This window comes from Anas platyrhynchos, chromosome 3, assembly GCF_047663525.1.
Source record: "Anas platyrhynchos isolate ZD024472 breed Pekin duck chromosome 3, IASCAAS_PekinDuck_T2T, whole genome shotgun sequence".
NCBI classification, from domain to species: Eukaryota; Metazoa; Chordata; class Aves; order Anseriformes; family Anatidae; genus Anas; species Anas platyrhynchos.
The window spans coordinates 40,267,501-40,293,104 of NC_092589.1; the positions used below are offsets into that span (position 1 = coordinate 40,267,501).

The following is a 25,604-nucleotide window of genomic DNA, read 5'->3' on the forward strand; positions in this document are numbered from 1 at the left end:
AGACATAAGGCCATATGGACCTACAATAGTGGATTTCTTTTTGGCATGAAATAGAGATCTCAGAATTGCAAGTAATAAATATGATTTTGATAAGCACTCCTATGCAGGAACATAAGAAATTCCTAAAAAGTTTCCTGTGAAGCACCTTCCTCTTCATGTCCTGTCTTACTCTATACTTATAAATAATAAAAAAAGAGACTGATAACAGTAGCTTTATGTAAGCAAGCTTAGAAATCATGCTCAGATAAGTGCTTTTGACCTAAATCTTGTAGCGCCTCGATCTGACATATAACCCCACAACTGTGAAATTCTGTATGAGATTTAGCAGTTTGAAGCTGCCAACTGACCCAGCCATAAAGCAGCCAGAGATAAGGATTTAAGGTACGATATGATACAATTAGACATTCACCTCCTATTTATTTCAGTCTATTTCAGTATTTAACCTACTTAAAAGTAGCAAGGTTTTTATTAAAATGTAAATGCTAGTGTGCCATATATTTATAGGCAGCTAACAACAAGAAAAAAGGACTCTCATAAATTAGATTCCTATGAATGAAAAGGATAAACAGAAGATGCTTCTGCAAAACTCTTCTAGACGTGCAGAGATAAAGGATGGTTCTACCACACAAAATAATCAGATACAAAAATAGCTGTTCAGAAACAGCACACCTAAGGAGTACTTTAATCAAACATTTAGGTTACCTGCCAAAAGGACCATGATCTCTTCAAAATGCAATGCGGATTAAAGTGTTATCTAACACAAGCAGAAAACTAACCTTGGAGTGGAAGTTCGAAATGTGTTCATCATAATTTTCATGTCTTTGGATAGAGAAACCAGCTTTTTCAGCTAGATTGCAAAACTGGTTTAAAGTATTCCCTCTGAGTGGAGCAAACACCATTGCTTTTCCCTGGAACGGTAAAAAGAGAATTTATACATTTTTAAAACTGGAAGGGAACCACATATAGTATACACCTGACTAAGCTTTTAATATACTCAGGCTGCAAAAGTTAATTGTTCTCTTGGTAGAACACTAAAATATGATAATATAAATCATTGTTCAAAATATGCAATATTTCTGTGACTAAACGAAAGCAAAACAGAAATAAATAAAAAAAATATATTTTCTTCAGAGATCTGCCAACTGCAATACATCTGCTCCTTTTCATATAATAGCAGTGGCTACAGATTACCAAAATAAAACACAGAAAAGGCATACAAACTATATGCTCAATGCAAAACCAATTTGTTAGTTCATTACAACACAAAGACTGTAAATAATGATTTTCTTTTTTTAATCTCACACATAGAAGTGTACCTCCCATTTGATGTTAGTGGAATTACAGCAGTGTAAAACAAGGCAAAATGGAAGGCAAATAAGACCCACTCATTAATTTTTTTAATGATATTTTAAACTACCTGAGTAGTGCAACTGAATTTGACCTTAATTTGTCAAATTGCATTTAAAGCACGACTTAATATTCTTGCATAGTAATTTTGGATCTTTCAAGATGATCAGATGATCAAGATGACACCCAGGCAATATTTTATGGTCCATTAGATAATATTTTGTTCATCCTTCTGTATTTAAGAAAATAAAAATGCTTGTACATTGAACTGATACATTTTAGACTCCCTGGGGAAAGTATTAGCCCCAAACCTAACTGACTTCATACAGCACCTCTTAAAATCTTATTTTCAAAATAAGAATAATTAATTCTAATTGGCTGAGTATTATGTTCTGTCACACGGAATGAAAACTGGTTTTGAAGAGCTGAAAACAAAGGTTAATAACAACAAACAACATATCACATTGAGGGCAGCCACAAAGTTTACTGTGAGTCCTTTTATTTAACTTCTATATTAATGAGAAGACTAGTCTTTTAGTAACTACGACTAATCTGTGAGGTGCTGTAATCAACTCATAAAAATATTTTTAGGGGTCTGACAAAGTTATAAAAATGACACTGTAGAGGAATATTTTGCTTAAGAAAATGCAATTTTTGTATCAGAAAAAATCACATGAAAGAATGTCAGTAGGAATTTTGGGAACTTTTAGTGCTGATAACAGATACTTGGTGAGGAGCATAGGTAATGAATATGTGTGTTACAGCTCTTGCACCCATACACTGAGACAACACTCACTGAGGTAGCAAGAAAAACTGTCAGTACCTATGATACTTAGGTGTACTTAAAAGACTGCAGTCATTAGTACCATACTACTGTATTTATTCTCAAAATGTCTCTGTGAGATAGAAAAATACTGTTATTCTCACCTCTCTCATGGAAAATTTAAGCACAAAGCAGACCAAGGGAAACATTCAAGGCAACTCATTCCTTTTCATTAGTGTAACTGTAACATAAATTTTGTGGCTAAACATGAGGTGCAAAAGGGTGTAACTCCCACCAAAGGCACTGGAATTGCTTATGTAAATGTTAGGTCTGAATATAGGTTCAGGATGAAAAACATTAAACACAGGAAATTCACAATCAGTGCAAAATGTACGCCGTAACTTCCCTCACATCCTTGGCATGCTTTGTCAATAGCAAAAGTGGGTAGCTAAGGGAGCCCAAGTCAAGGGTCCTTCTCCTTCTGCTGCCATCTCATACTTTGTAGAATGCTGTTCTGCATAAGAAGGATGCTTTCCTGGCATAAGAAGGATGAGGCTTCCATGGAGTCCTTCATTTTCAGGAGGAACTTCACAGAGCTAACTGTAATGGGAAATGTACAGCCCAGGGCTTTTACTGACCACACAGTTCACATGGGGATTTCAGGAAGGGCTGAACTTTCTGAATTTCTGTGGGAAGCAAGCCCAATGTCAGCCACTGTTCCAGCAGCTTCAAGGAGGAAATAGGGCTCATACACCACCACCACCACCACCACTCTTACAGGTTTCAGTCTGGAGTCAGCAGACTGTGCAACCATTACTTCTCCCAGTGTAGACTAATTACTTAAAATGTATTTTGAGAGAAATACAGCAAAATAACAGGGTATGAAACATCTCTTAACACCGGACTGATAATCTTGAAATAACTTCAGAAAAGGGGAATGATCTTTTATATAAATCACGACACCACTCCTTCTGATCTGTTCATTAGTTGGTGTAAAAAGTCATTCCTCATTTGAATTTAATGCACATCGAAAACACTTGACGATCTTAGCACTGCTGTTAAAAAAGAAACAAAAAAACAAAAAAACAACTGACAGGTAGTGTGGAGGTACTGTGGTCAATTCTAGTCTAATATATTCTGTGTTTAAAATACTTCCTGGTCAACTGTTTGATCTGTACAGTTCTTCTACTTGTTTTAGGGCTGTTTTCACATTTCTAATTTTAAAGTCTTTTTCATTTCTTGGTTGTGTACGATAACAAAATTAGACCAGTGTCCTGGATCTACAATTGATGGACTATGCTAAGTTTGTTTAATTCAATGTCTGTAATTTCAAAATGCCTCCTGTTTTAGGGTGATGTTTCATGTTCACAGTGACCTTCCCTCACCTGGGAAAATACTTCCAGTAAACTTGTGAAGAAAACCCAGGGGAAAATGTCTATTTCAGTTACAACATTGTGAATTGTAGTAAAGTAAAGCTGCAGTAAAGTAATGGGACACATATTGAGATTTTAGATATGACTATGACTGCCTTTACTCATCAATCATTATTAAATCCAGCCTTATTTGATGGTCTAATAACATCTGATTGACTTCATTGGGATTTTGAATGGATAAGCTGCAGAATAAAAATCGTCATTAAATAAAAAAATCACATTTTTATTATGGAAATACGCAAATAAGCAACAGTTCATTCTGAGACTAAAACTAAAATCATATTTTAATGATAGGAAAAACTAAATGATAGTAAAATTAAATGTACGTAAATAAAGTAGCTTGCTTATAAGAGGAATGATATACTGCCAATTAAGATGAATTTGTTGGATGCAAAATTTCAGTGCCTAATTCTAGGAATTAGTTACAGGTGACATTTGCCTTTGTAACAAATTCAGGTAAGAAATTCCAACCCCTAGTAATTTCAAAAGCTGCTCACTTCTGCCTGCATGAATTTATTGTCCTCTCTTTCTCTGCCAGAACTGTCCAAGAAGCCATACTATGAATCAGATGACTGAAATGACCAGAATCTGCATTTCCAGGAAAATAAAAAGTTACTGATGCCATAAGGACTCTATTAGCCCCGAATAAATAACTACAAATAACATCCTTGATGAAAAAGGAAATGCCAATGATAATTTTTCATAAAGAACAGTAAGAATAGATAATTTCTGCTGCATTTCTCCTTCAAGACTGCTTTATAAGATACCCAATATCTTCTACTTACTCCACTTTTGCTTACAGTTCTCTGGCCTATTATTTTCCCTGAACTCTTCTATTCTAGTTGTACCTAAGTTGTATCCTATTTACACTTGAAAGATGCCTTATGTCTAGATGTCTCTAACTTGTTTCTTTATCCATTTGCCAAAATATTACTGTTAATGAAATGTGACTTCAATATTCGAGACAAATTAATTCATGTAGAAGAGTGAACTTCACCAAAGTAGTTTATGACTTATCTTGAGCATAAACTAATGCCCATAAGCAAATCTTAATAATTACAGCTAACAAATGACTTCACTATTAGTTTGTTTTTCCTTTAAAGGCTGAAGTATAGTGCCGTTTAATAAAGGTTCCTCTGATGTTATGCTTGGATTTAAACAGAGTAACAAAGAACAGGAAGAACAATAACTATTATGTGTGATTACGTCTTCTCTTGGGTTCTCAAATGAGCATATGAAGGACATGGGTCTTTCAAACTATGAGAGCATATGCTTGATGGTATCTCTATTCAACGTGCCTTTTTTTTTTTTTTGGAGAAGAGAGCTTATTTAAGATGTCCATACTCCCAACTTCTACCTCATACAATCATTTGCTTTCCACCTAGATATGAATTATTATTATTTTTAAGGCCATACATGCCATAGCTGGATATCCATCCATATGGCTATGCACAAACTGGATTATGCAAATGACTTTAGGTATAAAATACAGTTTGGTTCAAAACTCTGGAACAGATGATGTGAACAAGTGGTAAGGAGCAGGAATTTCTTAAACTAACTTTTCTGATGAAAGAAAGGAATCATGGTCTAAAATGCATAGAAAATATGTACAGTCTGTACTATTAATCATAGCATGCAGAAGTAAGCCAGACTGGGAAGACAAGACTTAAAAATCTATTTCCCTTTACTGTATCTATTCTCACAAAGAATTATAGCTCGTGTGCCCTGAAAACTAAGGCACATTCTGAATTTGAATTAGCTGACCGGAGTTAAGAAGCAACAAAGTCAAGTCAGTTTTAGTTTAAAGTCAGATCAACAATTTCTAGACTGTCTGTACATCTGAGCTCTGACACTATTTAAAATTTAGGCTTCCTTACCCTCACTGTGTTTTAATTCAAATCCTCCACTTGGGTTAATCAGCCCAGGTAAAGAATGCGCGTCTGTGCATATACATACATCTGCATGCACACATGCTTTTGCCAACTGGTGGGAGAGAAAGCAGCTGGTAACTGTTATTCCACTCCAGCTAAAGGCTCTAGAGAAGTCACAGTTACCAGGGTACCTCTTATACACTTCCTGCCACTCACATCCTTTTCCCAAAACATCCTTTCATGGAACCAGTTACAGTGGCCAAGATACCTGGTCAACTGGGTGAGGGCACTGCTCTGGGCTGAAAGAAAACATTTTTTACATTTTTTTAAACTGAGATCAGCTTTGTGTTCCAGATCACCAAAATTATTGCATGCTGGCAGGTGATGTTTATGAATATTATTTTTGTGTAAAACACAAAAGTCAGAATGTATCAAACTGGGCAGGAGCTCCCTAACTGCCATTGCTGCCATCGACAAAAATATCTGGGTAACCTTTCCCCAGGGTGGCTACATTTCTCCTGTCTGTCTGGCAGCCTTGATCCACATCTCATTAAAATCATTCAGTCTTAAGTAACTTGCCTTAAGTCACTCAGGAAAGTCTATGATAGAACCAAGAATAGAAACCTTATCACTCTTAGCAAAGAATGGGATTACTTACATGACTAAAATGACTCAGTTTCTTAAGTCTTTGCATGTTTGAGTATTCTATTCCTTTTACAGAGAAAAACTCTTGTACAAAAAGTAAAATGAAATTCTTAAGTAAAGTTTGGAGAATGCACTGCTAACATGAATACTTCTGTGCAGAGATGGAAAGTTTTCCATACTGAAAAGTTTGTATGGTAAGCTTAAAAGGTACAGTTCCTGTTTCAAATTCTTTTTTTTCACACAACTACTTTACATGTTTTCTCATATTCTTCTTTTGATCTCTTTCTTCTTCTTCTTTTTTTTTTTAATATTGAGATTCATGATTATTTGTTGGTTAGAAATACATGCATATGACAACTTGTTTTTGCCTATAAGTCTCTCAGATTTATTTGAATAGATTTATTTTAAAAAAATATTAAATTTTAATAATTTTTTAATAAATTTATTGGATTGAGATCTGTGACACTGAAGAATGTAGCATTTTATTAAGCTATGTTCAAAAATAGAAAACATGTAAACACAGGCCTTACTCCATGGAAAAAGAAGTTTTAAGCTACAATATATGCATAAGGGGTTTATTCATTTCATACAAACAGAAATGAAAAGAAAAAATATTCTTTCATAATAAATAAATACACAATGACAAAGGTTACAATTGAAGGGATTACAAATGACAGAAGCCAACATAAAAACTTTCAATATCGTACTTTTACTTTAATATGAAGACATTATTATCAAAGGAAAATACTCGAGAAACGCTTTGATAAAAATAATCTCACGCTATCTTTGAAGCGGTTTCATTTATTTTACTACCCACTGTGTTCCTTATCAGAAGGCCAAGTATAAGAAGTTTCCTAGTTTATGATTAGGAAAGAATCTGATAGATTAGAAGACTCAATTGAAGTTGGACATAATAAGTATTAAAGTATTACATGACATTAATCCTGCCATTCCATTACTCTCTCAATCATTGTGCACAGACTAATTATTCTGAAGCCAGTGTTCAGGAGAAAATAGAAACATACTTACACTGGGTTGGAGTAATCTCTTTATTGCATCAACAAGGCTAGCTCTGTACTGGTCCAGAAACAGGCTGACATTGAGAAGAGAACAGAATCCAGATTAAAATGGGTTTTCAATTCTAATGATACTAATGCAGATAAGTACAAGGCTAATTACATGTGTTTACACAATGCTGTAAAAGAGAAACCATGGTCTACACTTCTGGCCAATTCAGGTACTTTGTAATAAATAATAATAAAAAAAAATATGCAAAAAATAGGTAAAGCCTGAAGCAAATATTATTTAAACCAAAGCTAATCAGCATGAAACAAAGCTATCAGTATGAAACAGACCTTAATATTGCTGATATTCACAGATCACATATGATAGCTATTAAAATACTACCCTATCAGAATTCAGGATCAATATACAAAGTTAACATATTAAATGCCTTTTTTACAAGGAAGGGAGGAATTTTTAGAAGTATTTTCGATTGTATTTCAGGTGCTCCTATTAAGAGTAATTTTCCCCCTTCCCTTTGTAACTGTGGCATTAATTCATTATCATGTATTATGTGTATTTGTTCTATCTATATGTCTATCTACTCATGTAAAGATTTACAAGCCCCTGCCTTCTCTCTTTTTCCTTCAAAAGCTATTCAAATACAATGACAAAGATTGTACAGAGTTGTCCTCCCTCAAGAGTGAAACACTTCATCTACAGCATGGGTCCTGCACTGACAGCAGCAAAGTCAATTTTTCCATGCAATGTTGCCAAGATGCTCAGCCCTATTTTGGTATGATTACCTCATGATCTGAGGGGATAATTCATTCTTCATGCCCCTCAGTACCTTAATGTATAAACTAATACCGGCAACCCGGGTGCCAATCACTCTTGACTAGGTATTTGTGGACATGCAGTTACTGTGGATGAGAGTGCATTTACAATGTTTAGTGAACAACCATCAGATAGCAAGTGATGCCTTTCAGTCCTTACTGCAATGGGCTGCATTTATATTGGTAATTCAGATAAGAAAGACTCTCTATCAAGCAGGCCACAAATAATGTGATTCTTTCTTCATTATTTTTCCATGCTTTCTTTGTAACAAAACTACTTCCCAGTCTGTGTCAAGCTCAAGTTCCACACTAGAAGAATTTTGTCCATTCTTTATGATGCTTTTCTGCAACCTGCTTTCCCTTTTTCTCAAACATTTATTTCTGAAGTAAAGTGGGTGATTTATTTTTCTGGTTTTAAATTTTTAAAAGCATATAAATATATGAAACCACTGAAGAGAAAAAAGTGGTCTGCACACATACCACACACCAGTCATTAAGAACAAAATATGTATGGATATTTAGCTAAGGACACTCCACAGATACCAATGAGAACACAATATCAAGTAGCATACGGTCAAGCAGCTGTATAAGTACTTTTCCTACTCGGGGAAAAAAAAACAAAACCTATAAGAAGACTTGTCAGCAACCAAATTTCATCAGTAAAAGCTGGCAGAACCCCAAATTATGGTAAGACTGGCTATCCATACATTTCATAAAGAATATTCTGTGTAGAAATATGACATTATAAATTTCTTCAATAAAATATTGAAGTAGTGGCTAATAATCCCTCTAACTGATAGCCTGCCCAAAAGGAAATTTAAATTTTAGTACAATGGCTGCTCCTCAACCTCAATTAATCTTACTGGAAGAATTGAACAAATGTTTGTTTAAATTTAATTCATTGAAACTGCAGCTGATCTCTCTAATGTCTCCTGGGAGCTTTAATCACATTTGCCTCAGGTAGATCCCTATACAGATAGGTACCATAAGACACTACTTCACGAGGAACTTAGCCACCTGCAGAAGAGGTGGAATATACTGCATGAGTCCTCTCCAAATAGAATATCTGAAATTGATTAATTTTCTTCAACATGAAACACACTTGTGTGCACACATTTAAGACTTGCTGAGATCTTGTGTAGACAAGATTACATTCCAAATATATGAGGAAATTATTATATTGTTATTTCTGAAAGCAGTATAGTGGAAACACAATTTTGTTTTACTTTGCAAGTGCTAAAATTCATTTTTCATGGACCTTGATACCATTTGGACTATGAGAGAAAAATACCATTTGGACTACAATGAGACAGGGGCACAACGGCTGCTACCAATCTTGTTCTTTTATGATGGAAGTTTTTCATCAGAAACTGAGTGTCCAAGAAATCCAAATATTCAGATGACATGACAACTTCAAGGATACCTTTTCTGCCTGGTTCCCACTTGATATTTTGGTGGTACAGGTGACAGACTCAGCTCTGCCACATCCTCTGACCAGACGTAGCATGGATGACTGGAAGCAACATTAGTGCAACTCAGCAGCTACAGGGAGTTGCTCTATCCTCTATCTTCCCTCCAGCATAGGATTTGGCCCATAGAAGGAGGTTTAGTCACACAATTTCTCTTACCACTAGAATTTGTGTGATTAAATATTAATATAGCATACAGAAAATGTACCCCTTAGAAAATCCTTTAAAAGTTCATTGAAATTACATAGTATACCACTCTAGATCATTCTCACTTTGTTTCACATACCACAGTTCAAATTTGGCCTGGTTTACTTTGGTGGTCTCCATATTTGTTTCTATATTTTTTTCTATAAAAAATTATTTATTTTTTCTATTAAAAATATCTCACATTTATGTAGTAAGGAATGCAGAGCAAGAATATCAAAGTTTTTGGGGTGTTAGTATGGAAGCCTCTTATGCTATCAGTAAGGAGGAAAGAACATGGTTTATTGGCTTTTTTTTAGGCAGTGTTGTTAACTGAAATCTAGATGAACAGGCAGGCAACTTTGCCAACTTTCTTCTTTTCTTCCCTTCTTCCTTTCTTCCTTCCTTGCTTCCTTCCTTCCTTGCTTCCTTTCTCACTATCTACTTATTTACTTAAAATTATCATTAAAGCCACATGAAAGTTTACACCTAGATTGTATGGAAGTAACAGTAAGCCACAATGTAACAAAATAAATAAAACAGTTGATTCTCACTTCATTTCATGCTGTTTTGTCCTACTGTCTTGTGCCTTGCAACAATGGGCATATGATTACATTTTATAGGCTGTGATGTGAACTTATTTTCCTTTTTAAATATTTTGCAATTGGTAAAAGAGTTTAGTTTACAGGTGTACATCAGACATGAACACATTCAGATGTTCATGTATAGTGCCTAGTGCATACAGCCATTTATCTTTTTGTTCATCTTCAACTACTTGGCTAACATAAATTGAAAAAGAACTTACTTCTATATTATCAGATTCCAGTGCACTTGAAAGTGTGGGCAAGAAATCAGGCTTAAAATATTAAATTTAAATAGAGGAAGAACAGAAATCTTACCGCATTCATGCAGACAGATTTCCTTATTTTAAATGAAATATTAACAATGACAAAATGGACATAATTGCACATATGTAAAGAATATTTTAAATTCAGTTCTGCATACCTGGTGAATTCACAACTATCCATGACTTCAACAAGAATCTTAGCAGTGAAAGTAATGTGGACTGCCAGCTTCAGCTGTGAAAATCCTTACATGTGTGCCAAACTTTAAGAATATGATCAGTCTAATTAAATAAATGTGTTTACAAAGTGATATGAGGATTTAGACCATATTCTGTTTCTATGTTAAAATTATATGTTTTAAAACTTGGTTTGTAAGAACCTGAAAAGCAAAGATTTTTCTGCTAGATCACACATAACATCCTCGACTGTCTTCTTGGATTAAAAATCTCAGCAACTATTTTCTGAATCTATTTGTCTTAATACAAAAAAAATAATCAGAAATCTGAGGCTCTCAAGAGCTTTGGATGGGTCTCATTTGTGGTCCACCCATGCAGACACCCATTATTTCTTCCTTTCACTCATTCTTACTTTTACATGTCCAGCACCTGCATGACTTTGCACCCTCAAATGCAGGTCAAATGAAAGTCCAAAACTCTGGCATCCTCACCTGGCCTTGAAACAGCCCCTCAAAACAGCCCCCAGGTGGGCACATATGCTTTAAAAATTCCATTATTTCAGTAATTTCTTCCAGTGTGTCCTTCTTCCACGTGTGGCCTTGCCAATATTTTTTTTTCCTTATTTTTTATCTCATAGTTGACATTTTACAAGTTATTTCGGAACTGCTGAACCATGAAACTATTTTTATTGTCAAAATCCTGAATGGTTAAATAACGACTAGCTTTCACAGTTTGCCTCTTATTTATTTTATAATCTAGTTGAGCTACTAAATTTAGCTGTTAACTAATAGACTGTCTGTTCTGGGAAATAACTTATTTTCCACTCCTGCACACAAGGTTTATTAAAGTCTGACTGTAAATATATGAATATAAACATATCACTGCTTGTTGTAATCATGTACATTTTTACTTGAACCTCCATGTGGATTTGGAATATGTTTATGAATAGAGCTTGTTTTCATGTAAATGGGATCAAGCAGTACTACTGGTTAGCTATTCAGAGAATCAGACAATATCACCCTTGCTGGAAATACTTCAATAAAAATTTATCCATGTACCTAATATTTGAACTCAGATTTTTTGCTTTATAGTTCCCTGTTCTAATCCCAGATTTTATTGACTGACAATGAGCTATATGGTGGTGTTAAACTAAATGCAATCTATTCTATCTGTTTTTATCACTGCATACTTCAGGTTTCAGCTGAGGAGCTGTAAGAAAAGAGATTTCTTTTCCTCCTCAATGACAGCCCAAAAAATTCAGAAAGCAAAAATCCTGCCAAGAGTTCTCAAGCCAATTCTGTATCTCGAAGAGAAATACATGAAAATGAAAAGTAGATTTGAGTTTGATAAAGCAAGGAACATTTTTTTTCATCCTTTTCATGTATCAGAAAAATCTAGTGTCCGTAAATAAAAGATTTTTTAAAAAAGCAAACAATAAAGGGATTTCATGCTTATTAAACTATATATATGGGCCCTTAGAATAGGAAAATAGAGACAATTTGTGAAAAAAAACATGTACTTTAATCTAATCTGCATATTTCCGTTTATTTTTTAGAAATCCATAAATATTTATACACTTACCTGAATCTTTAGTGCCTCAAAATAAATATACAAAATGCAGGGATTGAAAATGCATGATATATTTTACCTGTCATGTATGATTCTTTGTTTCCTAATGAAACTATACTATTTCCAAACAGACTGGGAGGAGTATTAGGCAAGAATATTACTGGGGAAAAATAAAACAAAACAAAACAAAAAAACCCTTAAGTCTTGCTCTGCTGTACTCACAGCACAAATAGGATGACATGGTGTATCAAGAATACAAGAGATGGCACAGCCAGGTTGTTTTGATATTTGCGTGAAGAACAAATTTAACTCTAAATCTCTTGGCAAGACCTTGCTTCACCCACATAATCTGGAGAACATCCATATGTGAGCCTTGTCTAAGCCTCCGAGAAGACTGCTGCCCTCCTGCTCATGTCCGCCAGCACTCTGATCTGACTTTCATACTTAATCTGATCTAATCCTGTCCAGCATTAACTTCATCTGTGCAATGAAACCTGGAGTATCCATTCTAATATTTGGTGAGGAAGGCATTTACTAAATTACTTGCTGAAATCATATGGTGTTGTTTAGCTCCTTATTTTAATCAGATGATGCATCTCTGAGGCACATTATCAGCGATTAGTTAGAAACCCTTCTCTGTCCTTTTTGGGAACAAAGAACTCTGAAATTAAATGCTAAGAGAAATGAGGCACTGTTGCATTCTGTAAACAAGCAGGTATTAGAAAAAGGAAAAAAGAGGACTAAATACACTTTCTTCAGTGCTATACAAAAATGGTAACTTCTGAAATCAGAATAGTTTGCTTAAATAGGAAAACATCAAAAAAAAAGAAAAAAAAAAAAAAGCTTTAGAGGAATATTTTATTAGAAGCCACTTAAAAAGAACATTGTTTAAAAAGACAATAGACAGCTTTGCACTTCCCTTTGCCTTTTTCCTTTAACTATTTCTTAGTAAGGTACAGAAACCTGCTGAACTGAGCTATCCTAGGAAGTTCTTGTTTTCAGAATTTGGTCTCTTACAATAGTTAAGTGCAACAAAATATAAACAGCTTTTTCTGTTTTGGACATTTAAAGGGTCAACAGGAAATACTCCTGATGGAAAGACAGACTTATTTAAAAATATCTACTCTCCTAAATTAAGCCTGCACATCTCTTTTTACACTTTCTCTATTTATATAATGCAAATAATAAATACTTTGCCATATAAAAAGTTCACATGCCATCTAGTGAAGTATAGCACAATTCTACAAATTCAGTCTCAGAAATTGTGTGTCAATAATCAAACCTATCTGCATAAATTATTAAACAATACATTGTACTGCAACATGTACGTACCTTTTCATAAAATAAATGCTGTACTCAGATATTTTTAATAAGAATTCTCTTACAATTAACAAGTACCATCATAAAAAATAAAAAAGCCTATTTCTACAAATACTGCTGTCAAACTGATTTAAGAAACAGAATGTGATGGGGAAAAAAAGGGTTTTGAAATCTTTTTTCCCTCGGACAGATTTTCCGGGGAGCAAAAAATATATCCCCTTATATCAATAGTCAGATCTTTCCTAAGAAGTAAGCTAATTGAGCTGTTTGTGTTGATAAACTCCCTTTTCTCCAGACTGTTCCTCACTGAGCCATAATTATTTGCAATTTGCCTAAGTCGTCCATTTACTGATACGTCAAGCATGAAACAGAGGCAATTCCAGAAAATGGAAATGCTTCTCAAAATCAATCTTTGGGAAATAATGTGGTAGAAGTTACTGTGTGATAGAAGACTACCTTATAACTGTCACATGGAGATGAATATTAATTTGTTGAGGTTAAGGTGGCTTTGTGCTTCATTTGTTGACTTTGCTTAGCCATCAGCAAGCAGCACAGTACAATTACTCCAGCAAAGCTATTTTTCTAACATGAGTTTTATGATTTTTATGTACTTACCAGTCTGCACACATAACAATGTCAAAATGTCCTTCCAGTTGAGAGACATCTGTCTCATTATCCCATCGTAAAATGCTAGAGGAAAAAAAGATTTAAAAAAAAAAAGAAGAAGAAGAGAAAAGGAAAAAGGACTTACATTTATCATCTTGAGATTTTTAAAGTATTAATTCTTATGTGACACAGAAGTGTTTTTAAAAGTATACATTTGTTAATTTCAAAGATGAATATAAAAGTATTATTCTGTACATTTTTTAGGTTTTAAATCTCAAAGGTAAAGAGCCCCCTTTTAATTATATCAGAAAGGCAATCCACACAGGTTCTTGTGAGTGGATCACCAACAAACATTCATTTCTGAGTTAGTGGCACCTGTACAGCCTCCGATTTTTACCCCTTAACACCACTGCATGAGGAAGTAAAGCCTGAGTACTGACAATCTGAGTGAAATACAAATCTGCAGACCAGATGTGAATTCATGGATCTCCATTACATCTGGCAGGCGAGCCGGTCGTGTTTCTCATTGATGAAGTGAGCATTCACTTGGGCTCAGGGGAGGAGGGACAGGGCAAAAGAATGCCAAGCTTAACTCCAGTGCCAGCAATGTCGCCTCAGGCAAGCTTAAAAATACAGCAGTGCTGACTCTGTCAACACCTATTCTCTCATAGGTGATAAGTTATTTAATTCTAAGATACCTAGTAACAGGCAAAAATGCACATATGTGCAAAGTTCTTCTTTGTTTATAAATGCTGCCAATTTATGTAGTTGCCATGAAGAATTTTGTTGCTTGACTCCCTGTTAAAAAATAGCAAACCAGTGTTGGAATTTACTGCATACTTAAAATATCATTACCTCAAAGATTTGAAGCTGCATTTCTATTCCTAGGCTACTTAAAAATAAAATAAAATAAAATCCACCCTTCTTTTTCATTTCCCAGTTATTTATATTAGAAAGTAGATAAATATTTATGGGAAAAGCACTTGTGGGGGAAGGGTCTAATCTGATCTTGTCAGGTTGTGCATGCTTATCTCAGTTTTGTATGAGTCTTGACCAAATAGACCCTTTAGTCTTCCCACAGCTATAATCTACTTCTGGTTAAAAGCCATCTCCATTCACACACTACTCCCAATATTTAACTGAGGATCAGTTATAATATGTTCATTCAAAAATGTTCCCTAAGTATGCAGGAAAAAAAAGGAAATTTTTTTACTTTGTCTGTACTATATGCAAAATGTTGGTAAACATACAGATTGATAGAAATAGACCCAAAGAGAATTAAGGCAGTAGCACATGCCTGTTTATATGCACAGACAAAATTTGAGGGTTAATGTTTTTAAAAGATAGAAATTACGAAAGGAGAGGCCCAATGGGTTGGGAAAGCTTTGATTATGTGGGTCTCAGTGTATCTGAACAGATTTGGACTAATTAGCCCATTTGCCCTCCTGGAATTTACTGTGACAATCCAAAGAGAGAAAAGAGTAGATTAATTTAATTTTTCCTCCTCAAATTGAAAGTATTCCAGATTTTAGAAGCCTAGGTAGCTTTGCACACTGGCACGCAGCAGGCATCCAGTAGTGGAAAGTGACAAAGGAGAGTTCTCACTCTCAGCTGCTGGCTGCCTGCTGGCTACCAGTGGCTTTTTCAACCCTGTTTCCGTGGAAACTTAGGTTAGAATGGTGAAAATTAGGTAAAGGTAAGTTTTGTGGGTTTAAAGCACGCACTCTAATATTTTAAGAATCCTGAAGCAGAACTGGAAATTGGTAGATGAACTGTGAGCCTTAAAAGGCCACCTTTGGTTCTCATTGCTACAGAAACAGAGATCTGATCAGTACCACTATAGGGATTTGAATTATGATTTTTTAACCCATATATTTACTATACTTCTCACATGCACTTTGGGAGGCAGCACAGGTGCCACCTCCTGGAAAAAAAAAAGAGAAAAAAAAAAAAAGTCTCTCTCATGTTACTGTCAGGTTCCCGCTGAGCATCCAGAACAAAATATTTTCTGTGCACACCCACTGTAGGCACAAAGGACATGGTGCAGATAGCCAAAATCTCAGAAATCATAATGCTGAGCAAAATCTGGAGTAGATGAGTTGCCAGGAGCATGAGCAGTGGTGTGAAGTGACTGTCATGTACACTGCTACAAGGAGAGAGCTCAGGGCCCCACATCCAGCCTGAAGCTAGTTTTCCACCATTTTCCTGATCTGACACCAGGATTGGTGTTGGTCTCTCGTTCCATTACAGCTGTATTCCTGAACAGACAATAACTATACAGAGGCCAGTGATAAATTTACACACAAGATTTTCAAATTCAACTTTGCCGTTAACTTTCAAAAGAAAAATAAAAATCCATGTAAACTAAAGATAATTTCTATAAAATAAATAACAGAAGTCATTCTGATCTCCCTCAGGATGTATGTACATTTATGGGAAGGACACAACTACCAGCGATATATATATTTACCCTCACTATCATTAGACAAGTACAAGTATGACCATTAAGTGAAGCACATCTAGGGTACATGAAGCTGCAACTTCAGAAATTGTTTATGTAGTTAACTCTGGGTTACCTTATCTATACTGTTGTATGTTTAATGCTTACATGAATTTGCATGAAAACTAGCCATACATCTGCATCTATACCTGTAAAGCAGACATGCCCCCACATATTAGGGAATCAGAAATAATTCTGCTCAGAATCAGCATTATTACATCATTAACACTGATGACAGAATCAGCCTTATACGGAATCTGAATCAATTATTTTCAATTCTAGGACTGATGAAAGTAGTAAATCACAGACAGGACATGTATAAATACATCAACTATCAATAAAATTTCCCATAATCTAAACACAATTCCGGAATCTGAAGTACACCAAAATCCACTGATATTGCAAAACCTCTGAGAGAAGTGAAGATGTGCGTATGCGTATCTAAATGCGTTTATCTATAGGTAGTAAGTAACCATACTTTTTCCAGGGACTATTGAGGATGTTACTCTTGGACTTTGTGGTCAGTCCCGAAATAAATTCTGAAGGAACCATGAAGTAAGAGTTAACTGTATTTAAATTTAAAGAAAAACACCACTAGGAAACCCAGAAAAGTGTCAGCAACAGAAACCAAAAAATCTCAGTATTTATAAAGTTTCCTCTAAAAAAAAAAAAAAAGAAAGAAAGAAAGAAAGTGAAACAATGCTATTTCACAAAATGTCTTTTCAGTTGCCAGTATTATGGTAATACTTGGTAATACTTTCCTCTTGTTCTTTTTCCAGTGATAGTAAATCACAAAATAGACTATTTTCAGAAATACGGAAATTCAGATTTTATTTAGTAGTTACTAAATAATGAATAAAAAGCAGGAATCAATATTAACATAAGGATCTTGGTGCCAAACAATTGGGAAGCATAAGCAGAAGATTTTTATAGGGTTGTTTTTTCAGTCTACCTGAAGCCTTTGGGTGGTCATCATGAACACGTACAGAAGAGTGAGAGTTCAAATTTGGACAGGAAAACAAAGTTTCTGAAGCTTCAGAATACTTGTTTTCCACTTTGCTTCCAGCAAAATAAGAAGTTTTAAAGCTATAATATTTTTATATCTCATATATAGAAGGTGCTACAGTACTAACAGATGAAATTATTTTCTAAGTTCAGAAAGTGTGCTTTTCACTCGATTTCTGTCTAAGCTACACCTTCAATTTTTTATTATTACTTTTTTAATAACATATTTAAGGTGTATAAAGTCCACTCCACATTTATTTTGTGCTGGCTTATTTAACTTTTATAACTTTAGTTTCATGAAATTGAAAACTAGCAATTTGTCTTCAGAAGAAAAGGGTCTGAAACCAATTGCAAATAGAAAGTAGTTTGTGGGCTTTTTTGGCTATAACAAGAACATTAAAAAAATAAAACAGGATGTGAGGGAAAGACAACTGGAAATACAGTACTGTTAGTGTGTCTACTGTTGTTAAGCCAAGCTGATGGTGACTAAAACTTGGTACTCACTAACGGCTGCTTTATGGCCTATATCAAATGAATTTAACCAGTTTTCAGAGGAAAAGTACCCACGTCACAAACCTATTATTATAATTAGCAATCTTGATGGCAGTCCTAGCAAAAAGGACAAGGACTGAAATGAGCTATAGAGAATGAACTATCCTCTCACATGCAGAGGTGGCTTTTCCAGGTCAGGGATAAAGCATACTATCAAAACAGTCTGAGAAAATACGTACTGATGCTTTAGTTTCCTACACTGTCAGTCTTACACCATTCCAAAGCAACAAATTCATTAAAACAATAAAAAATAAAAAGAATCAAAGCATCTTTCTTTCTTACTTTTTTATCCTGATCTATCTTTTAAATTACCAAGTAAGCCAGCGAATGCGATTAGGGTTAAGATAAAAAGAATTGTAATGATAATAGAACAAAAAGATCAACTAAGGAAACAGAGACTGAAAAAAAGAGCATCCTTTCTTTGTGTATTACCAACTTACTCCAATGTCCTCTTGTATTTCAAAGAAGAAAGGAAAAAAAAAAAAAACACATAGAAAATTGGCAAATGTCACAAAGGCATTTATGGCAGCAAGACTGCACACTTTTCCTGTACAGTAATTCTAATTTATGGAGGATAGCCCAACAAATGCCAACACTTTTTCTTACACTAGTGAAGCATTGCAGCAATCTACAACAAAAGATATTACCTGATTTTACCAGGTTTTCATTTCTCATACAAATCCCTCATTACTATTTTTATTCAACTTCTGTTATTCAATGGTTGTCTTCCCAGTGTGTCTAGGCAGGTAACTTACATAAGAAAACACAGGTTAAGTCTCAGATAATAGAAACTTGAAACATTTCCAAGTCCCTCTGAGATGTTTTTGAGATGAATGGCATAGGTTAGAGTACCTCTCAAGTTAGCAAAAGAGTCATTGTGCGAATAAAGACAAAAAATCAAAATTCAAAGAGAGGACAAAAGACACAAAAGCCTGCCTTGCTTCAGTACATATTAATAGTTGTAATAAAGATTTAAAAAAAAATTGCCCCAGTTAGCAGATGAGCAGCTACCAAGAACCCCTATCTACCCACCTCTTCTTTTCATATTTTAATTTAGGTTTCAGTTTTTGAAAAGCATTATCATTGGTATGTATACAGGTTCAGGTAAAAGATTTTGTCTGGGGATTTATATGACTTTTTCTATGACATTAACCAGGGAAGTTCATTAACACATTAACAAAAGGCATCACCACAATGTTTCTCCACACCTTGATCTTTGTTTGAGATTCCTCAATTTTGTATAAAGATCAAAAAGATGAATTTTAATTAGTGACAGAGGTGACGTACATGCCTGTCATTACAACTCCTCTGAAGAGTCTTGCAAGTTCGCCTGCTATCATTTTCCCTTTATTATTTTCTCATGAAGTTGCTCTTATTTCTCCATCTTCTTCCACCTCCAGCCTTTCTTGCCTTCACTGCCTCACTCTGCTCTGTCTTGTTATTCATTACTTCATTCCTTATGGAGTAGCAAGACACCAAGGTTAAACTCTGAACAACAGGTACCCAACATCAATCACTCTCCATCTCCTCACACGCTTCTAAACAGTTTGAATGCAATATGTAGAATTACTGAAGGAAAATTCCCACACTTCCAATAATTTTGGAGTAATTTAATTCTTACCTCTTTTTCTTGATCACATTGGACATAACCATTAATTCCAATCTTTAATCTAGATTTAGTTTTGACCTTCCTCTGTATTTGTAAACCTCAACTGTGTTCAGATTTTGCCAATTCTCTTCGTATAACTTCTTTAAGAAGTTTCCTATCTACACACTCAACTTTAACTCTTTAACCATGTCATTCTTATTAACATCTTAACATCACAATATCGTTCTCTCTTGAAAAATGCAGTCTTGCTCAATTAATATTTATTGAGTAGACAAAGACTGTTTTTCTTGCTTATAACCTTGATCTTTTTTTTCACCTTTCTCTTTGTACTCCTCCAGGTAAGTTACAAATGCTTTCTTCCAAACACTTCACAACAGTTCACTTTCCTATTTATTATCTCTCATTCAATATTGAAAGGACAAGTCCCTTCTTTAATGTCAGCCTACATTCTCCTCCTAGCCTTTCAAGATAGGACCTTTAACAAATTTCTTCCACCCTGTCATGAACAGACACAAACTCACTCCATTATCCTTGAAATTCCCCTTTAAAATAGAGCCTACAAAAACTGGAAAGAGGTTAGGCTGCTCTTGTGCCTCATCCTTTTTGTCTATTGCACTGACTACACAGGTATCCTTGTCATCCTTCCTCATGATATCCATCTCTGGTCTTAGACTGCAGACTCTCTAACAGAAATTTCCTCCATGTTCATACAGTGCGTGGTACAACAACTCAAGGTGAATCTCCATTACATTAATGTAGTAATATAAATTAAAAACAAAAAGAAAGAGAGAGAGAGAGAGAGAGAGAGGAAGGGAGGAAGGCAGGAAAACCACCAAAACCAACAATCTTGGTTTTCCTGCCCAGAAGCTGCCTTTCAAAAGTGGATAACTAAGCTTCCCTTAGTCCTCATTCCAAGAGCACCTAAACTATATATTTTACTAAAATTCAGACAGGAACATTACGGTTATACGTCATCAAAAATAACAAATGTAACACTCATGCTTCCGCTGCTACTGAATTTTTGAGACGTAATAAATACACTACATCCAAATACAACTGTTACAGAATACAGCTTTTCATTTTGTAGACACAATTCAGACTGATATATTTTATTATGGTATAGTCATTTCAAAAAGCAAGATAGCATAAGCATATGCAGAACAACCATGTATGATGAGTGAACGAAGGCTTTATAAAAACTGGTTTTGAGTAAAAATATGAAGGAAAAGATGTTTTCTTGCCCTATGGAAAACAGTCCATCCATGAATATACGGAAGATAATCAAGGGAATAAGAAGAAAAAAAAAAAAAAAAGAAAAAAAAAAGTGAACCAAGCAGGTCCAGAAGGACTGAATGGGGCAAAAATTAAAAACAGCAGAGGGGATGTCATTCAGAGGTGCTTAGATTCTGAGGGCGTTATGGTCTATTGTAATCATCTAAGATTTCAAATTCCTGCATCAAGACCATATATCTCGGTAAATTAATGCACATTTCAGAAAGATATCCAACTCGATTTAAATACATTCACTGTTTAAGAAACTACCACTTCCTATAGAAAGATGTTCTAATTAACCATCATTTTCTGTCAAATTTCATTTTTTTCTAGACTGAATTTGTCGAGCTTCAATTTCTACATCTTGTTAGGTACTTGTAAGCTAGATTAAAGAGTGATCTTCTATTAAAGATTTTTTTCTCCACATGAGACTTTCAGATCAAAATCAATTCATTTCTCAACAATCAAGTCATTTCTTTGACAAGTTAAGTAAACAGAGCTCTTTAACTCTCTAATTTCCAAATCCTAATTCACTAATGCCTCTTTCTTGAATCTCTCTCATTTTTAATATCATGGTTAGTGTTTGAATAACTGCATATTAGCAGAACATTAATGAAATCAGCAAAGATGACACTACAAGCATTATTTTGTCAAAATTGAAACTTTGTCCCAATTTTCCTATATCTGTGGCAAAGATAACTCCTGTGAAGGAGATAGCTTACTGAAAGTGTGCAAAATGTATTTGATAGTTGTCTGTTAAGGTAGAGCCAAGGTAGATAAGGAAGAGTAGACAAAGGTACACTGGTAACAACATGAATCGGGAAACACAATGTAAAGGTTGGCTAAAATTATGGATACACAAAAGGGCATATGAATAAAAATAATAATAAATAAATAAATAGGATTCTAACATCTCATGGACATTTTCCTTTAAAGCCCTGAAAAGAAAGACGCAAGTTTTCTTATATCAGTGGTTTCCATCTAGCCTTCCTGTGCAGTCCAAGAGGGTAGAAGAGGAACAGCTTTACCCAAAGACTGCTTTTAAAGCTAAGAAGTGACCAGCATAAAATACCGCCAAAAATTTAAGCAAAAATTATTTAAAATAATGTCATGCTATACCTTTAGATAGCATCTAGCTTTTCTGTCCCTTTTCTTCCAAACTTAAGAAATTTTACAATAAAGCTTGTTAATTTTTCACTTTTTTCTCTTCATATATTTTTACTTGGTCATATAAAGATGAAAGACAAAGCTACAATGTGATTTAAAACAAATTACATTTTTTATTAAGTAAACACAAATGGGTGAAATACATAAATAGCAGAGGCTTGGAAGTTGGTGAAAGACAGCTGGTATTGCCAAGCAGTAAAGAAAGTTATGAGAAATATAATACCTCCAGAAGCTGAAGTTGCATACAAATGCAGAAAGGACCACAAACTTGGAAAATTAAGTAAAATAATAAAATTAGGCAGGCTAAGAATGATTGTACTCTTTCTTTTATTCTAAATCTTCCTGCCACCTAATAGTCTGGTTTTAGAGTGAGCACTCACAGAGGATGGCACTATTTCAGAGGCAAAATTAATTTTTTGTGTGTTCACTGCAGAAGAAACTGAAGACAGTTTTACCACAGAACCTTTTTTTGATGGAAAATGTTCTCTGCAAAAAGCAGTTCTGCTTTACAAAACTTCAAGAGTTCTTCAAAGGGGTCAAGTATCTAGATAAGGGTGATCTGAATAGCACAGGCTGCTTTTGATTCCAAATGGCTATTGGCAAAGACCCTCACCAACAACATTTAAGGAAAGTAGACAGCCATGGGATGAGTCCTGGCATGGCTAAAGAATGGAACAAAAGACAGGGAACAAGGTAGTAGTAAATGGTCTGTTCTCAAAATCAAGGGAGATAAACAGTGGAGTTTCCCTGGGACCTGATTTATTCAACATGTTTACAAGTGATGAGCACTGAGGTGGCAAAGTTTGCTGTTGCTATGAGGCTATTCAAGACAGTAAAGAAAAGAGCAGGCTGTAAAGAATTGCAGAAAGATGAAATTGACATTTTGGACAGTAAAATGGTAGATGAATTCAGTGTGGATAAATGCAAAGAGGAAAGGGGGAAAATTTATCCTTGTTTCATAAAGGAAGTAGAGTAAACTGACCATCACCAGGAAGCTCCTCATGTTATTACAGAGTTTCATGAAAATATTTGCTCAGTGCTCAACTGTAGTCAAACAGCAAATCACTGCTAGGCATTTTTAGAAGAGGAACAGAAAGAATAATTATGCCATTACATATATCTATAATTTGCACATACTTCAAATGCAGTACAGCTCACCCTCATCTGAAAAGGAGTAGAATGAAACTGGAAAAGAAATGTAAAAGGGCAAGTATGATCAGAGGTGTTGAATGGCCTCCACCTGAGCTGAATTTTCTGTGACAGAGAGCTACAAATTTACAATGGCCGTGAACAGACAGACTGTTTATTTTTTCTTCTCTCACATACATAAAATCGTCAAATGAAGATGGCAGGAACCAAGAGGGTTTTCATTCTAACCAAAGGGCAGGAAATTATTCTTTTGGCAGCCTCCTCCTTGCCAGTAGATGTTGTGCATACAGGAACACTACACGGGGAGACTGGAAAAGCAGTTCAGAGAAAGGGATTCCTTTAAGGTTACTAAGCTGACAAACACAACTAATTCAATAAATATGTCTCAAAAAGTTTGAATTTACCAACACATCAATTTGATGAATGAAAACATAGAGGGAGTCTTTGTTAAAGCTGTCCTATGTTGATAGAACCTGTTATATGATCCACTGAAATCAAGAAGGTTAGAAAGCTGAACTAAATGTAAAATATTCACATGCTACCAGTTACAGAATAAGAGGAAATTAATATAAGAATGGGACCAGGACTATGTAGTAGTGCTCTGTCATTGAGACCTTATCCTGCTATTATGCTGAGTGTAATTTAGTCTTTAGCTTTTTTTTTTTTTTTTTCTTATCAGGCTTAAATCAGGAAGCCTGTAAATTTTTATAATTGTAAGAAACTCTAAAATTTTCAGTAACAGATGATAACCCATCTGCTAACCTTTAAGGAGCAGGAATTGTCACTTTTGGCCACTTCCTTATACTTTCCTGGTATGAGTTCTAATGTTGACTACAAAATCACCTGAATGTATGATACACTACTACTAATCAAATCAAACAGTGCATCATGTAATAAGCATTTCTCTCATTGTAATGTAATGTAATCTCCCTGGGGCAGCTCTTAGCAAAACAGTAGAGTTATTCTTATAGAAACTTATAGGTCCCATATCAGTAGTAAGTACACAAATTTTCTTCTTAACATCCAATCTTCTCAGACAAAGGAACTTGGTGAACAAACTACTTGTTGGACAAGAATAAAAGAGTCTGATAACATTTAGAATATACTGCAAATCATTTCTTTTGATAAAGCTTTTCCATTGTGACATTTGTAACAACAACTATTTTTCAAAATTCTACAACATAAACCTGTACTTCAGGAAGATTTCCACGTGAAAAAGGAAGAAAAAGAGCAGAGATTTTATGATTGTTATTCCTAATTTAATTGTTGGTGGACATGTTCAAAATAATGATATAATGCATGTCAAAGTAGAAACGATGGTACAAAGAATGCTATCAGGATAACTTGTATGCTATGTTGTGGTGTAAAATTGAAGTGGTTCAAGAACAATTTCAGAATGTGAAAAAAATAAAATCATCAAATCTATACATGATATTAACAATTCACTTTTCTATGGCAAGTCATTATTAGTAACTTAGTGGCATTACTGTACCTATTTCCAGTAAGTGTTAGCAAAAAATTCTGAACATACTCCTGGAAGCTAAAAATAAACTTGAATTGTATAGCCATTGCTGAAGTAAACTGTTTACTAAATATCTATTATTACATTATAACACACAATATGACAAACTGCCAGTTTGGCTTACATTACTGTACTTTTAAACAATAATCAAGAGTTGGCAGAGAGCTAGATAAGTGCTCATTTACTGCATTTTGTATAAATCTAAATAAATAAATGTATGGCAGGTTGTCTTAATCTAACATGTCTTGGCTGATACTGGATTGCTCCTTTTTGTACCATACATTTTTTGGCATATTCTCCAAGTCTAGATTTGAATGTCTGGAATATCATAAACTGAGTCTCATACAGATAATTTTTACTCCACGTGCAAGGAAAACAGTACAAGATCCCAAAGTGAGATGGAGGTGTAGTGAGAAGGGTTGATTATTTTTTATATGCAATAATATTATAATTTTGCACTGGACACTGTTACTGGATACATCAGGGTTAGGAACATGTAGAGCTTTCTCCAGATTAAATTAATGTTACAGTATATCACTTAAATCATGTTCATTTCTCTGCAAGCTCTGATTAACGTAAAGAAAAAAAAAAAAGTCACCTCATATCACTGCAAGCTGGTGTTGCATTCTTCCCTATGAAACATCACATTTTCTTGTCCTTGTCTTTTTTTCTATGCAAACCCCAGGTTTTGGGTTGTAGGTAAAATGAATCAGGGTTACAGTAATATTTCAGATATTACATCAGTCTTTTAAGCTTTTACAAG

General features: G+C 34.6%; 1 protein-coding gene across 1 annotated transcript in view; it reads right to left on the reverse strand.

Annotated features, from left to right (window-relative positions):
• The window catches only part of CAMKMT (calmodulin-lysine N-methyltransferase), a 220,971-nt gene that overhangs the window by 7,458 nt on the left and 187,909 nt on the right, over positions 1 to 25,604 (reverse strand). The window contains exons 8-10 of the mRNA XM_027454101.3: positions 14,075 to 14,149; positions 7,089 to 7,152; positions 777 to 908 (exon numbers count right to left, since the gene is read on the reverse strand). Coding sequence (XP_027309902.3) covers positions 777 to 908; positions 7,089 to 7,152; positions 14,075 to 14,149 — 271 coding nt within the window. The remainder of the gene's footprint in view (positions 1 to 776; positions 909 to 7,088; positions 7,153 to 14,074; positions 14,150 to 25,604) is intronic.